At 44.7% G+C, this 13,862-nt stretch overlaps 2 protein-coding genes across 2 annotated transcripts in view; one reads left to right on the forward strand and one right to left on the reverse strand.

Moving 5' to 3' along the window:
- Nucleotides 1–99: 99 nt before the first annotated feature.
- Nucleotides 100–13,515, forward strand: dpcd (deleted in primary ciliary dyskinesia homolog (mouse)). Its single transcript, XM_072239051.1, has 6 exons — nucleotides 100–181; nucleotides 2,629–2,709; nucleotides 5,982–6,106; nucleotides 6,887–7,020; nucleotides 11,269–11,371; nucleotides 12,420–13,515. The coding sequence occupies exons 1-6, from the start codon at nucleotides 118–120 to the stop codon at nucleotides 12,522–12,524; spliced, it is 612 nt and encodes a 203-aa protein (XP_072095152.1). The 5' UTR covers nucleotides 100–117; the 3' UTR covers nucleotides 12,525–13,515.
- fbxw4 (F-box and WD repeat domain containing 4) overlaps nucleotides 13,480–13,862 on the reverse strand; it is a 169,717-nt gene continuing 169,334 nt past the window's right edge. The window contains exon 9 of the mRNA XM_072239050.1: nucleotides 13,480–13,822. Within this exon, the coding sequence (XP_072095151.1) occupies nucleotides 13,688–13,822 (135 nt within the window). The 3' untranslated portion in view covers nucleotides 13,480–13,687. The remainder of the gene's footprint in view (nucleotides 13,823–13,862) is intronic.

Here is a 13,862-nt window from a genome sequence, read left to right on the forward strand (position 1 = left end):
CTCCGCCAGCAATGTTTAAGGAAATCAGTGCAGGGGGCGAGGTTCAGGTGTGAGGGGTCAGGGGTCGGGGATCAGCGCGGCGCCGTTGCTGTGGAAACGGAGCAGCGGCCGGGCGCGATGGCGGCGGGGAGTTGGCTGGGCTGTCTGAGGGCGGCGGAGAAAACAGCGATGGTTCAGGAAGGTGAGCAGTGGGGAAGCCCGGGGCCGGGGGGTGATAATCCAACCATGAGCTTCAATGATTCTGTGCAAGCTTAGGCTAAGTTTGCACAGAATCATTTGTTTTGTTTGTTATAGTTTTAAATATTATGTCAATACAATTTAAATTTGTTTATTCTGGTGTGAGCTGAATTATTGCGTTCTGGCGAACGGTAGACTTGCTCAGGTGGGTCAGTGTTCATACAAGTTTTCCTTTATTCCTCATTTTCCCTTAAAGGGACATTCATGCTTTTATGTTTGTCTTTACCCGAATCGTATTTACCCCAGAACAGCTGATTTATTGGAAATGGCCTTTGCACTGTTGTTCCGCATGCAGTGTAGAGTTATGTTGCTTATAGTTTGCATTCGCAGTAACAGCTAATTCGTTACGAGCCTGCGGTGAGAGGGTTACACATGAACATCAACACCTATTTCGTTTCAAAGAGCAGCAATCTAGGGAAGTCGCCATGCCTCCAGTGGTAATGTAGCACACCCACAACTTACTAACCCTAACTTGTACATCTTTGGACTGTGGGAGGAAGCTGGAGCACTCGGAAGAAACCCACACGTTCATTGGGAGAACATACGAACTCGTTACAGACAGTGGAGGAATTCAACCCGGGTCGTCAGCACTAACTGCTACAGTACAGAACCTAAGAGTGTGCGGGTGTTGTTACACATTCCGGCGCCAACACACCATGCTCATAATGTTCAGCAGAACATTATAGACCATAAGACACAGGAGCAGAATTAGGCCATTCAGCCTGTCGAGTCTGCTCTGCCGTTCCATCGTGGCTGATTCCAGATCCCACTCAACTCCACACACCTGCCTTCTCGCCATATCCTCTGATGCCCTGACCGATCAGGAAAGGATCAACTTCCGCCTTAAATATATACACGGATTCAGCCTCCACCGCAGTCTGTGGCAGAGCATTCCAGATTTACTACTGTTTGGCTAAAAAAAATTCCTCGTTACCTCTGTTCTAAAGGGTCGCCCCTCAATTTTGAGGCTGTGCCCTCTAGTTCTGGATACCCCCACCATAGGAAACATCGTCTCCACGTCCACCCTATCTCGTCCTTTCAACATTGAGTAGGTTTAAATGAGATCCCCTGCATTTCTCTAAATTTCAGTGAGTTTGGGGTGCATTCAGGTAGATGGAGCTCGTCAGCCTGGGAAGGCAGTCTACCTAAGAGAGGGAAAACTCTGATTTCAAACCTCCGCTGCCTTGCGGCCATACCCACTCATGGGAAAGGCTTTGGGAGTAAACCCTGAGGACAAATCGGAGCTGGAGTCCCTAAGACAGTCCGACGTTGCCTTCAACCTCGTTCTGGCAGCTCCTGCGACGACACTGGTGCCAAACTGCATCGGCCCTTGCCCTTCCCTTGGACAACATTGATGGCGTGGAGAGGGGAGACTTGCAGCATGGGCAACTGCTGGTCTTTCATACAACCTTGCCCAGGCCTGCGCCCTGGAGAGGACATTCCAGCGTCGCCTGACCGCAATGGCACAGAAGCAAGACTTTCCGGGTGCAGATCCATAGTCTCGCGAGACTAACGAATACCACCAACCAACCAATGGAATTCATTTAAGAGCCAGTGACATTTCAGGGCCAGGAGTCATGTATAGATGAGATAAGGGTTGAAGAATTTTGTTTATCAATGAACCAGGTGGGTTTCTGTGACATGCTGTGGAGAGAGTTTAGTGTAGGGGGAGGATATTGTGCAGATATAAGGAAGAGAATGGAGTTTAGAAGAAAGAGGGGAGATCTCATTGAAAACTATCAAATATTGAAAGGCCTGGGTGGAGAGGATGTTCCCTATATTGGGTGAGTCTAGGACGAGTGGGCACAGCTTCAGAATAGAGGGATGTTCATTTAGCACAGAGATGAGGAGGAGGTTCTTTAGCCAGAGGGTGGTGTATCTGTGGAACTTATTCCTACAGATGGCTGTGGAGAAGTCATTGGGTATATTTAAAGTCGAGGTTGATAGGTTCTTAATTAGGATGTCAAAGGCTATGGGGAGAAGGCAGTAAATGGGGTTGAGAGGGATAAAAAATTAGTCATGATGGAATGGTGGAGCAGACTCGATGTACAGAGTGGCCTAATTCTGCTCCTGTGTCTTAAGGCATTAACACTGCTGGTGCCAGAACAAGATGGGCATGGTGTGGAGATAAATGGAATCGGTTTAATATTGTCACATGTACCAAGATACAGTGAAAAGCTTGTCTTGCAAACTGCCCATTCAGATCAGATCATTACACGTGTGGTATGTTGATAAATTGGGATTGGTGAGTTTTCTGGAGTTGGCCAGAACCCAGCTAAGGCTTATTCTGTAGCACTGATAGTCTACCCTAAGCCTGTGAAAATAAAGATGCCAGTGGTGGTGATTGTTACTGACTGCTGAATCTGTACCTGACTGTCCCTGCAAACCCAGGTCGGAGGAAAGTACATTACATATTTCCTGATGGTGCCGAAATGGTGGAAGAGTATGAAGTTTGCAGTGACGAGCTCAAAGGTGAGAATTTGAAGTTAACTGTTAATTTCCTCTGGTAACTAGCTGGCTTAGTATGTTTTATTATTAACAAGTAACATCTGTATCATGCAAGTGCCAGCCAGTGTTCAATGACATTCATTGACACTGCCATCTCCCTCTCTCCTATCACCTATGGTGGGTCACCAGAAACTGAGCAGGACTGGCCACGTGACTGCAGCCAGAACACGGCAGGTGACTGTGTGTTTCGATGTACGTGAGGTAAATGAATCTGAATATGTGCTGTGTCAAGCTCGACAACACCTAGAACACTTGATGCTCACTTGAGGTACCCTTTTAATTCCTGATGAGGGAGAGTCCGTCATCGTGCCCGACGCCGGCCCCCTAGGCCTGAGTCGACATAGTAGTAGGTTAATTACTGGAAAAGTACTTTCTCCTTGTGGAGCGTATTGTGTGTTCAAGGCACTCCAATTACTCACCCAGGATACTCTTACAGCACCAGGTTCAGCAACGGTTATTATCGCTGAGCCATCAGGACATTGAACCATCACTGAAGTGCACTCACCTGAAGAAGCGTCTCGGCCTGAACTGTCAACTGTTTCCTCTTTTCCATAGATGCTGCTGGGCCTGCTGAGTTCCTCCAGCATTTTGTGTGTGTTACTTTGATTTCCAGCACCTGCAGAATTTCTCTTGTTTGTGGTTCTCTTTTTTTATATATTCTTTTTATTTTTTTATTACAAAAAAAACAACAAAAATACAGCACATCCACAAAAACCACGACCTTAACAAAATCAAGTTAAATATTGAGCAGCAAAAGGGAGAAAAATATAAAGGCAAAAGTAAACATACACAGCAGAGGTGCACCGCACCAAAAATCCTCAGTCCTCACCCGTGAGAAAGTCCAATACAGGGCCCCATATCCTTTCAAAGATGTCCCTCTGTCCTCATTACACAGTCTCAGTTTCTCCAAATGTAGAGTATTTGCCAGTTCTCTCAGCCACAGATCGTACGTAGGCACAGAGTCCATTTTCCACATTTGCAGGATTAACTTCTTAGCAGTCACCATTCCAAACAATACAGCCATTTTTTCATACATATTGGCTGAAGATGGGGAGCTTGTTGCTCAAAGGATGGCTATGAGCGGGTCTGGTTCCCACCGCTTCCCAAAAGCCTCAGAGAAACAGTGAAAAATACTTTTCCAGTATGCATAAAGCTTACAACATGACCAGAATGAATGTGACAAGTTATTGTTCACAGATTTACATCTATTACAAACTGGTGAAACATCAGGGTTGAAACTGTGCAACTTTTTTTGGAATAATGGAGTCTATGTATTGTTTTAAACTGTATATTGTTTGTGGTTCTTAAAATAGAGAATTACTCTTAATTCTTTCCCCTTGTTATACCAGTTCTCTATCTTTCCAAGTACTCCCATTATCAACTACTGCACATTCTAGTACAGAAATGGAAAAGTATTTTGGTGAGACCTGCTTGTACATCTAAGAAAGGATGTGCTGGCATTTGAGAGGGTACTGAGGAGGTCACAAGAATGATCACGGGAATAAAAGGGTTAATATAAGAGGAGCATTTGATGGCTGTAGGCCGGTACTTGCTGGAATTTAGAAGAATGAGTGGGGAATCTTACTGAAACCTATCAAATATTGAAAGGCCTAGAGTGGATGTAGAGAGGATGTTTCCTATGGTGGGTGAGTTCAGGACCAGAGGGCACAGCCTCAGAATAGACAACTGTCTCTTTAAAACAGAGATGAGGAGGAATTTCTTTAGGTGGAAGGTGGTCAATCTGAAATTCATTGCCACTGGCAGCTGTGCAGGCCAAGTCATTGGATATATTTAAAGCAAAGGTTGATAATTACTAAGGGCATTAGAGGTTATGAGTAGAAGGGAGAAGGTGCATAGTGTTGGTCTCTGCACCTTGTGTTAGAGTGTTATTTCAGCACGGTAACAGGCCCTGTCACCTCAACAAGCCTGCACCGCCCAATTACACCTGTGTGACCAATAATATACTAACCTGCAACACACATCAAAGTCGCTGGTGAACGCAGCAGGCCAGGCAGCATCTCTAGGAAGAGGTACAGTCGATGTTTTGGGCCGAGACCCTTCGTCAGGACTAACTGAAGGAAGAGCTAGTAAGAGATTTGAAAGTGGGAGGGGGAGGGGGAGATCCAAAATGATAGGAGAAGATGGAGGGGGAGGGATGGAGCCAAGAGCTGGACAGGTGATTGGCAAAAGGGATACGAGAGGATCATGGGACAGGAGGCCCAGGGAGAAAGAAAAGGGGGAGGGGGGAAGCCCAGAGGATGGGCAAGGGGTATAGTGAGAGGGACAGAGGGAGAAAAAGGAGAGAGAGAAAAAGAATGTGTGTATAAAAATAAATAACGGATGGGGTACGAGGGGGAGGTGGGGCATTAGTGGAAGTTTGAGAAGTCAATATTACTCCCCCTTGTATCCCATCCGTTACTTATTTATACCACCTCCCCTTCGTGCCCCATCCATTATTTATTTATATACACAGATTCTTTTTCTCTCTCTCCTTTTTCTCCCTCTGTCCCTCTCACTATACCCCTTGCCCCTTTTCTTTCTCCCTGGGCCTCCTGTCCCATGATCCTCTCATATTCCCTTTTGCCAATCACCTGTCCAGCTCTTGGCTCCATCCCTCCCCCTCCTGTCTTCTCCTATCATTTTGGATCTCCCCCTCTCCCCCCAACTTTCAAATCTCTTACCATCTCTTCTTTCAGTTAGTTCTGACGAAGGGTCTCGGCCCGAAACGTTGACTGTACCTCTTCCTAGAGATGCTGCCTGGCCTGCTGTATTCACCAGCAACTTTGATGTGTGTTGCTTGAAATTCCAGCATCTGCAGATTTCCTCGTGTTTGCAAATATACTGACCTGTACGTCTTTTGAATGTGGGAGGAAACAGGGGCACTTGGACAAAACCCACGTGGCCATGGGGTGAATGTAGAAACTCCTTACAGACAGCAGTGGGGATTGAACCCCGATCTTACAGCTGGTCCTGTCAGCTATGCGACTGTGCTGTGGTGTTGTGGTTACGGGAGTGATGTCATAGAGGCTGTCACTGTCTCAATAGTTACCTTTGTTCCTGTCTGCTCGGTAACACTTCATTACAGAATTAAACTCAGACACCATATTCAATCCAGATTAGGGCACTACGGAATACATACAGAGCCTGTATATGCATAGCCCATGTTTTACTGCACATTTTCTAATGGCTTCCATAGAATGTTGCATTTCCATTCACTTTAAGACCTTTGCTTGTAGTTAGAAAGTGGAAGCAGAAGACCACGCTGGGATCCCCTGGACAGTGGCAATTCGAGGTGGGGGAAGCATACTCTCGAGCTGTCGGGAGTGTTGAGCAGCCGCTGATACAGGAGAGCAACAGCAATGTAAGTGCACGTAGAGCAAGTGGTTTCAATGACTCTGCCAAAGCATTTCAGGTTTATTTATGCGGGTGTACCTGTGGTACAAGGGTAGTCGGGTAGTTTCTGTAAGATTAGGAATACCTGTCTACAAGGAGAGGGCAGGCATTCATAATTTTACAGAAACTACCTGACTTTCGTCTGTTGATAACCACCCATTCCTCGCTGACTTAAACAGAAACAAAAATCATTTGTCCCTTGAGTCTACTGCACTGGGTTCCACTTTCCTCCTGAGCCTTGTAACTTTGGATTTCATAGGAATCCAGAAACCCTTCCATCTTGGTTCGAGTAACTGGTGACGCCCACAACTCAAAGATGGAGAATTTTTAAGATTCACAGCTCCTTAACTGAAAAATAATTCCTTTTTGACTTCATCTTAAGTAGTTGGCCTTTTATCCTGAAACCATGTCCCTTGGTTTGAGAGTCCCCCCAGGGAAGGCATCAGTATCTGTTAATCCCCTCTCAAAATATTGTATTTTGGTAATATCACTTGCCTGTCATTCTTCTGAACTGCAGATTACGTTGTTTTAAAGTCAATATTTTATAAATGTGGAAACTTCCTAAAACTTTTTCTGCAGCTGTTGCACTTTATTCCACACAGTTACTGTTTTACGTTGTTCTGCCATGATGCACTGTGTAATAATTTGATCTGTATGAACAGTTATGCAAGCTTTTCACTGTACATTGATGCATGTGACAATAGTAAACCAATTCCAGTAACTTACTTGTGTTTTTAAATCAATGCAGCCAATATTCACAAGAAAGGACACAAAGACCTGCTTCCAGTGGAGGATTCGAAATCTACCGTACCCCAAAAATGTGTACAGCGTTACCGTCGACCCAGATGAGCGACATTGTATTGTGAGGACATCTAACAAAAAGTAATCAGTCTATGGTTCAGGCATGAATTGGTTGAGCCAGTTTTCTTCTGTGGTGTTGCAATCCATCTTATGTCCATGCCAAGGGTGGCTCCTCTTTTGAGCACTCCCTGTGTGTGGGATAGCAAGGTTGGCTGATTAGGTACCTTATAAAATGGCTAATCAAGTAGCTGCAACTCAATGCATAAAAACACGTAGACATCTCTAAGATAAATCCTGCAGATGCTGGAAATCCAAAGCAACAGACACAAAATGCTGGAGGAACTCAGCAGGTCAAGCAGCATCTATGGAAATGAATATACAGTTGACATTTTGGCTGAGACCCTTCAAAAGGTCTAGAAAGGAAGGGGAAGACACCAGAGTAAAAAGATGGGGAGAGGGGAAGGGGGACAAGTTAGAAGGATATTGTTGGTGGGAAAGATAAAGGGTTGGAGATGAAGGAATCTGATAGGAGAGGAAACTAGACCGTGGGAGAAAGGGAAGGAGGGAGGAGGGGCACTGAGGGAGGTGATGGGCAGGTGAGAAAAGGTACAAGAAAGGGGAGGGAATTTTTTTTACTGCAAGGAGAAATCAGTATTCATGCCATTTGGTCGGAGACTACCCAAATGTAATGTATACACACAATATGCTGGAGGAGCTCAGCTGATCAGGCAGCATCAATAGAAATGAATAAACCCTTTTTCAGGACTGAAAAGGAAGGGGGAAGACACCAGAATAAAAAGGTAGGGGGTGGGGAGAAGAAAAGCTATAAGATGATAGTTGAAGCTAGGTGGATTGGAATGATAAGGGGCTGGAGAAAAATAAATCTGATAGGAGAGGAGAGTGGGCCATAGGAGAAAGGGAAGGAGGAGAGGACCCAGGGGGAGATTATAGGCAAGTTAAAAGAGGTGGGCGGCCAGAGTGGGGAATAGAAGAAGAGGGAAAGGAGAGGGAATTTTTTTCGGGAAGGAGAAATCAATATTCATGCCATCAGGTTGGAGGCCACCCAGACGGAGTATAAGGTGGTGGTCTCCACCATGACGGTGGCTTCATCTTGACACATGAGGGGAAGGTGGACCCATATGTCAGAACAGGAATGGGATTCAGAATTAAAACATTTGCCCACTGGGAAGTTCCACTTTTGGTGGATGGAATGAAGGTGCTCGATGGAGTGGTCCCCCAATTTACGACGGGTCTCACCTATGTACAGGAGGCCACTTTGGATGCACCTGAAACAATAGACAACCCCAGCAGGTGAAGTGTTGCCTCACCTGGAAGGACTGTTTGGAAACCTGAATGGAGGCGAGGAAAGAGGTCAATGGGCTGGTGAGGCACTTCGGCCTCTTGTGGGGATAAATGTTGGTAGGGAGGTTAGTTGAGAAACGAATGGATAAGGAAATCAGAGAGGGAGCGATCCCTGTGGAAATCGTAGAGTGATGGGGGGAGGTAAAGATATGTTTACTGGTGGGATCCTTTCAGAGATGGCAGAAGTTGCGGAGGATGATGTACTACATGGGGAAGCTGATGGGTGGTAGGTAAAGAAGAGGACCTCTATCACTGTTAAGGCGGCAGGAAGATGGACGTCCAAGACATGGCGGAGATGTGGTTGAGGGCAACATCAATGGAGTTTCAGTTGTTCAGAAAAAACATCAGATTGGGGAAGGAATGTGATCTAAATGACTCTGATCGTGGAATGATTGTTGGACCAGAAGTGGTGGTTTGAGTATCCCAGACACTGTTAATCTCCTGGAATTTTCACACACAAGCCTCCAGAGTTTACAGAGAATGGTGCGAGAAACAAAAAGCATCCCATCAGCGTGGCAGTTCTATGGGCAAAAATGCCTTAGTAATGAGAGAAGTCAGAGGAAAATGGCCAGACTGGTTCAAGCTGACAGGAAGGCAGAAGTGTTGAGAAGGTATGTGTTACAACAGCGTTGTGCAGAAGAGTATCTCTGAATACACGTGTGGATGGGCTTCAGGAGGTACCTAATAAAGTGGCCACTGAGTGTGATAATAAAGCTGATTGTGATTCTGAATTCTGTCTGTAGATTAGTGGCCAAGTACACTGAAGGCAGATTTTCAGATGTTTTTGGGGGTGGGATGGTCAAGGGATATTGACTAAACAGAAAAGTAGCACTGACGTTAGGATCAGATTGATTTTATCTGATTGAATAGTGTGGCAGGTACAAGGGGCCAAATGGCTGGCACCTGCTTCTGCTTTTAACACTAAATAACAATCTGCATGTTGCCCAACATACTGTGCACATTTCTGCACCTGAACTCATTCTTCCACTTGGTTATCATCACCAACGCCCCAAATAAGCAGATAGAGTTGTGACTGGGAGATCCGTATCCTGACGAAACTGTTCCCCAACAACAGTCCATGAACCATATACACCACCTCTCTATTTTGCTCTGTTTAGGCACTATTTGTTTATTTATTTTTTATTTCTTATTGTGACTTCTGGTGACATAGTAACTTTTTAATGTGTTGCACCGTTACTGCAAAAGAAGTTTCACGATATACACGCACTGGTCACTTTATTAGATACACCTGTAGACCTGCTTGTTAATGCAAATATTGAACTAGCCAATCATATGGCAGCAATTCAATGCACAGAAACTTGCAGACATTCAGGTTCAGTTGTTATTCAGACCAAACACAAGTCTCTAGAGCTTAGAGAGTGGTGTGGAAGATTAAAAACAACCTCATGAGTGGCAGGTCTGTGGGTGAAAACACCTTGTTATTGAGAGAGGTTAGAGGGGAATGTCCAGACTGTTCAAGCTGACAAGAAGGTGACAGTAACTCAAACAAATATGTTACAACAGTGGTGTGCAGAACATCTATGAACCTTGAAGTGGATGGGTTACAGCAGCAGAAAAACTTGCACTGGGTTCCACTCCTAAATCTAGTTAAAGTAGCCACTGAGTGTAGAATCAACTGCCATGGTTGTGTAGCATTGAAGAAAGCCCTTCGGTCCATCTTGCCTATACCGACCATGGTGCCCACCAAGCCGGTTCTATTTGACAGTGCTTGGCCCATGTCCCTCTAAACCAGGGGTTTTCAACCTGGGGTCCACGGACCACTTGCTTAATGGTATTGGTCCAGGGCATAAAAAAGGTTGGGAATACCTGCTCTAAACCTTTCCTATTCATGTATTTCTAGTCTCAAGCAGTTCTAAATGCACACCCATCTCTGTATGAAGAAATTTCTTCTTGGGTCCTTTTAAACTTTTTCACCTCTCGCCCTAAACCGATGTCGTCTTCTTTTTAGCACCTGCTCCCCAGGAAAAAGTGTGTGCATTCACCCTGCATATGCCCGTCATTATTTATCCACATTCTATAAGGAGACTCCTCAGACTTGCAGCCTGAGCCCACTGAACTCCTCCCTATAACCCAGGCCCTCAAGTGTTAGCAGCACCCTCGTAAGTTCTCCATTCAGTGGACAAGAAGGCTGTAAGCAGTTATTTATACCATGACTCATGAGTGATTAGTGCTCCAGATTCCAGCAGCTATCGGAGCCTGACCCTACGGTACTCACAGTATCAAGTCTAAGCTACTCCAGTATCCAGTTCACTGCAGACAATCTGGTCAACGTCCCGTCCTCTTAGCAGAAGGTTAAGCTGCTCCTAAATTTCTTAAATGACTTAATTCAGAAACAATTGCTGTGAAATACATTAGGATATCTTGGGGAACTCAGCTAATTGAGTTGTGTTGAAGCAACAACTTGCACTTAATGTCAATAAGACCAAAGAACTGATTCTAGAGATGTACCTTGGGGAGCATTGTAACTGGCTGGATCACTGTCTGGTATTGGGGGGTGAGGGCTACTGCCTAGGATCAAAGTAAGCTGCAGAGAGTTGCAAACTTAGTCATCTCCATCAATGGCACTAGCCTCCGTAGTATCGAGGACATCTTCAAGGAGCAATGCCTCAAAGAGGCTGTGTCCCTCATTAAGGACCTCCATCACCCAGGTCACGCCCCCTTTTCATTACTGTCATCAGGAAGGAGGTACAGAAACGTGAAGGCACACACTCAATGATTCAGGAATACCATCCGATTTCTGAATAGACATTGAACCCATGAATACTACCTCAATGCTTTTTAATTTCCATTTTTGCATTACTTATTTAATTTAACGATAATATATATATTTACAGTAATTCATGTTATTTGGTGCTATCAGATACAATCCGTATTTGTTCTTTGAACACGTGTCACACTTGTATAAATGCAGGTTTTTTGTTGCTAACGGACTCTTTCTGATTCCAGGTATTTCAAGAAGTTCAACATTCCTGATATGGACCGCTGCTGCCTCCTGCTGGACAGTTCTGCACTCAGCTTCACACATGCCAACAACACCCTCATCATCACAGTGAGCACATTACACTTTCCATACAGCTCTCTCTGAGACGGCAGGGGCTCAGCTGCTTTAGATATTTAAATCATTCCATGTCAGGCATAGTTCAAGGCTGTTAGCTCTGTGAACTCGTGGAAATGGAAAACCAGTAGCGAGAGATTCAGTTAGATCGTGAATGGAGGACACTGTCCAATCCTGGTCATTCTGACTTAGGAACAATATGAAGGCCCAGTAAATATTTACTGGAATAATTATGGGGATGAGGGATTTCAGCTCCTCGATTAGACCTGTGGAACTGTGCTCCTCAGGCCTAACCCTGATCTTAGGGTAGGTTATAAAGTTAGCACAACATTGTGGGCCAAAAGGCCTGTTATGTCCTGTAGAAATATAGAACATAATTCTATGTTCTGTGTTTTTCTTGGAGCAGACAGGTTGAAATATGATTTGATACAGGTGGATAGATCAGGACTAGTTTAGAGTTGAAAGCCATTCCATTTGGCAGCATAGTGACCAGCCTAACGCTGTACAGTGCCAGTGAGCCAGGTTCACAGGAGAACATACAAACTCTCTACAGGCAGTGGCAGGAGTTGAACCCAGGTTGTTGGCACTGTTAACAGTATTGTGCTCTGCTATGCCAGCATGCCACCCTGTCTGCTTTCCTTTAGTGGTTTGCCTCCATCTATCACCCAGCTGCCTCTGTCTCCTAACTCCACCCCTCCCCTACCTGTCTCAATCCATCACTGCTCCTCAGTCCACACTCATCTCCAGCCCTTGACCATCTCCCCAATCCACTCTCGGTTCTCATTTAAACCCAAGATATCGATGATTCCTTTAACCCCCCCCCCCCCCCGATGCTGCTTGACCCACTGGGATCCTCCAGCAGATTATTGTCCACATGTCTTTGAAAGGTAGACCTCAGGCTACAGTTTCTGTGTCCAGCCTGAGGGAATGAAGTTGGGCATGATTGAGGGTGAGTTGGTAGCTTAAAAGCAACTGAAGAGATGTGGTGGTTGGGGCTTAATTTTAAATGCATTAACTGGGTATTTTCCTTCCCTCTCATCAGTATCAGAAGCCGACTGCAATCTTGAAGCTGGAACAGGAGGTGGTGCAAGAACTGAAGAAGATGAAAGTGGCTGAGGATGGAGATGTGGAGTGTAAAACACAATGACCACAGCACCCACTGGCATTCTACCTCTTGTAGTTGGGCCTGCCATTCCAAATCCACTTTTCAGCACTGTATTAAAACATTCAGTTACGTTTCTAATGCAGAGCACCTTTGCATCGGATTGTAGAACGTAGAACAGTATAGGCCCTTCAGACAACATTTTATCCTACTTCACAGCCAATCTTACCTTTCCCTCTATAGCTCTCTGTTTTACTCTCAGCCATGTGCCTATCTGAGTCTCTTACATATCTCTAATGTATATGTTTCCATTCCTGGCAGGGTGTTCCATGATCCCACCTATATATTAAAGAAAAACCTACCCCTGACATCCCCCACCTCAATCACCATAAACCACCCCCTCACACCAGCCATTTCTGATCTGTGATTAGTTGCATCAATGTTGGATATGGTCACAGCATTCATCTCCTGAGCCCTCAAACCACTCCACAATTTCAAGTCAGTTGTTTGCTGGGTTACTCTGCCCAGCTCTGTAACTGTTGTACAAATAAGTAATTAACTTTATTTATCATATACATTCACATGTATTAGGAATTTGCTGCAGTGTGTTGGTCAGGGTGTGTCGTGCAACAAAAACAACAACATTCAAGTTATATTGAATAAAAAAATTTAAAATATAAAGTTAGAGATTAAAGTACAGTAATGGAATAAATATGCATAAATACCAGCTTGTAGTTACAATGTAAACAGCATTATAAAAAGTGGTTTAAAGTGTAAAGTGCAGTGATGTGGGTAACAGAATTGTTGATAAATTTATTGATAGATTTGCATTACAACAGCTCCCTGTGAAACACAGTGTCATGTCTGAGACAAGGCCGTGTTATTTCGAAATGCAAGGCTTTATTTATAAAAATGCTTGCAAACATCAGAACATTGTTACAGCCCTTGGCAGCTTCTGTACATACACAAATGCAGTTACAGATGACATTTTGTGCAACACTTATTCACAGGTCATATAAAATTTATTGGAAATAAAGACCTCTTTCTCTTTATATTTAAAAAAAAAGCCACAAAAGGTGAATTTTTAAAGGGACTGCTGAGTTAGATGGGTGAAGGCATGGTTTCCATCTCATCTGCCAAGTATGCTGGATACCTGTTGACTTCAGAAGCGCCATTCCAGAGATGTCTCACGTTATGCCAAATGCCATTTATTTTGCAAGCCATGAGTCCGCAGATGTAAAATCCAGTGTATAAAGTGCATGGGCTAAGGCAGCATAGAGGTGCGAGGTAGTGAATCGCAGGCAGTACACAGGGCTGCTGCTGGGGCAAGAGAGGAAGAACATCTGGAGGGGGTGGAAGAACAAATTGGTTAGCTCACAAACT

The sequence above is a fragment of the Mobula birostris genome, chromosome 21 (genome assembly GCF_030028105.1).
Source record: "Mobula birostris isolate sMobBir1 chromosome 21, sMobBir1.hap1, whole genome shotgun sequence".
NCBI classification, from domain to species: domain Eukaryota; kingdom Metazoa; phylum Chordata; class Chondrichthyes; order Myliobatiformes; family Myliobatidae; genus Mobula; species Mobula birostris.

Bases quoted from the DNA above. Each gene is read 5' to 3' on its own strand.
- dpcd (XM_072239051.1), top strand. From the start codon at position 118: ATGGCGGCGGGGAGTTGGCTGGGCTGTCTGAGGGCGGCGGAGAAAACA. The intron at 182-2,628 runs GTGAGCAGTGGG...CTGCAAACCCAG, and splicing joins AACAGCGATGGTTCAGGAAG to GTCGGAGGAAAGTACATTAC. The intron at 11,372-12,419 runs GTGAGCACATTA...CCCTCTCATCAG, and splicing joins ACAACACCCTCATCATCACA to TATCAGAAGCCGACTGCAAT.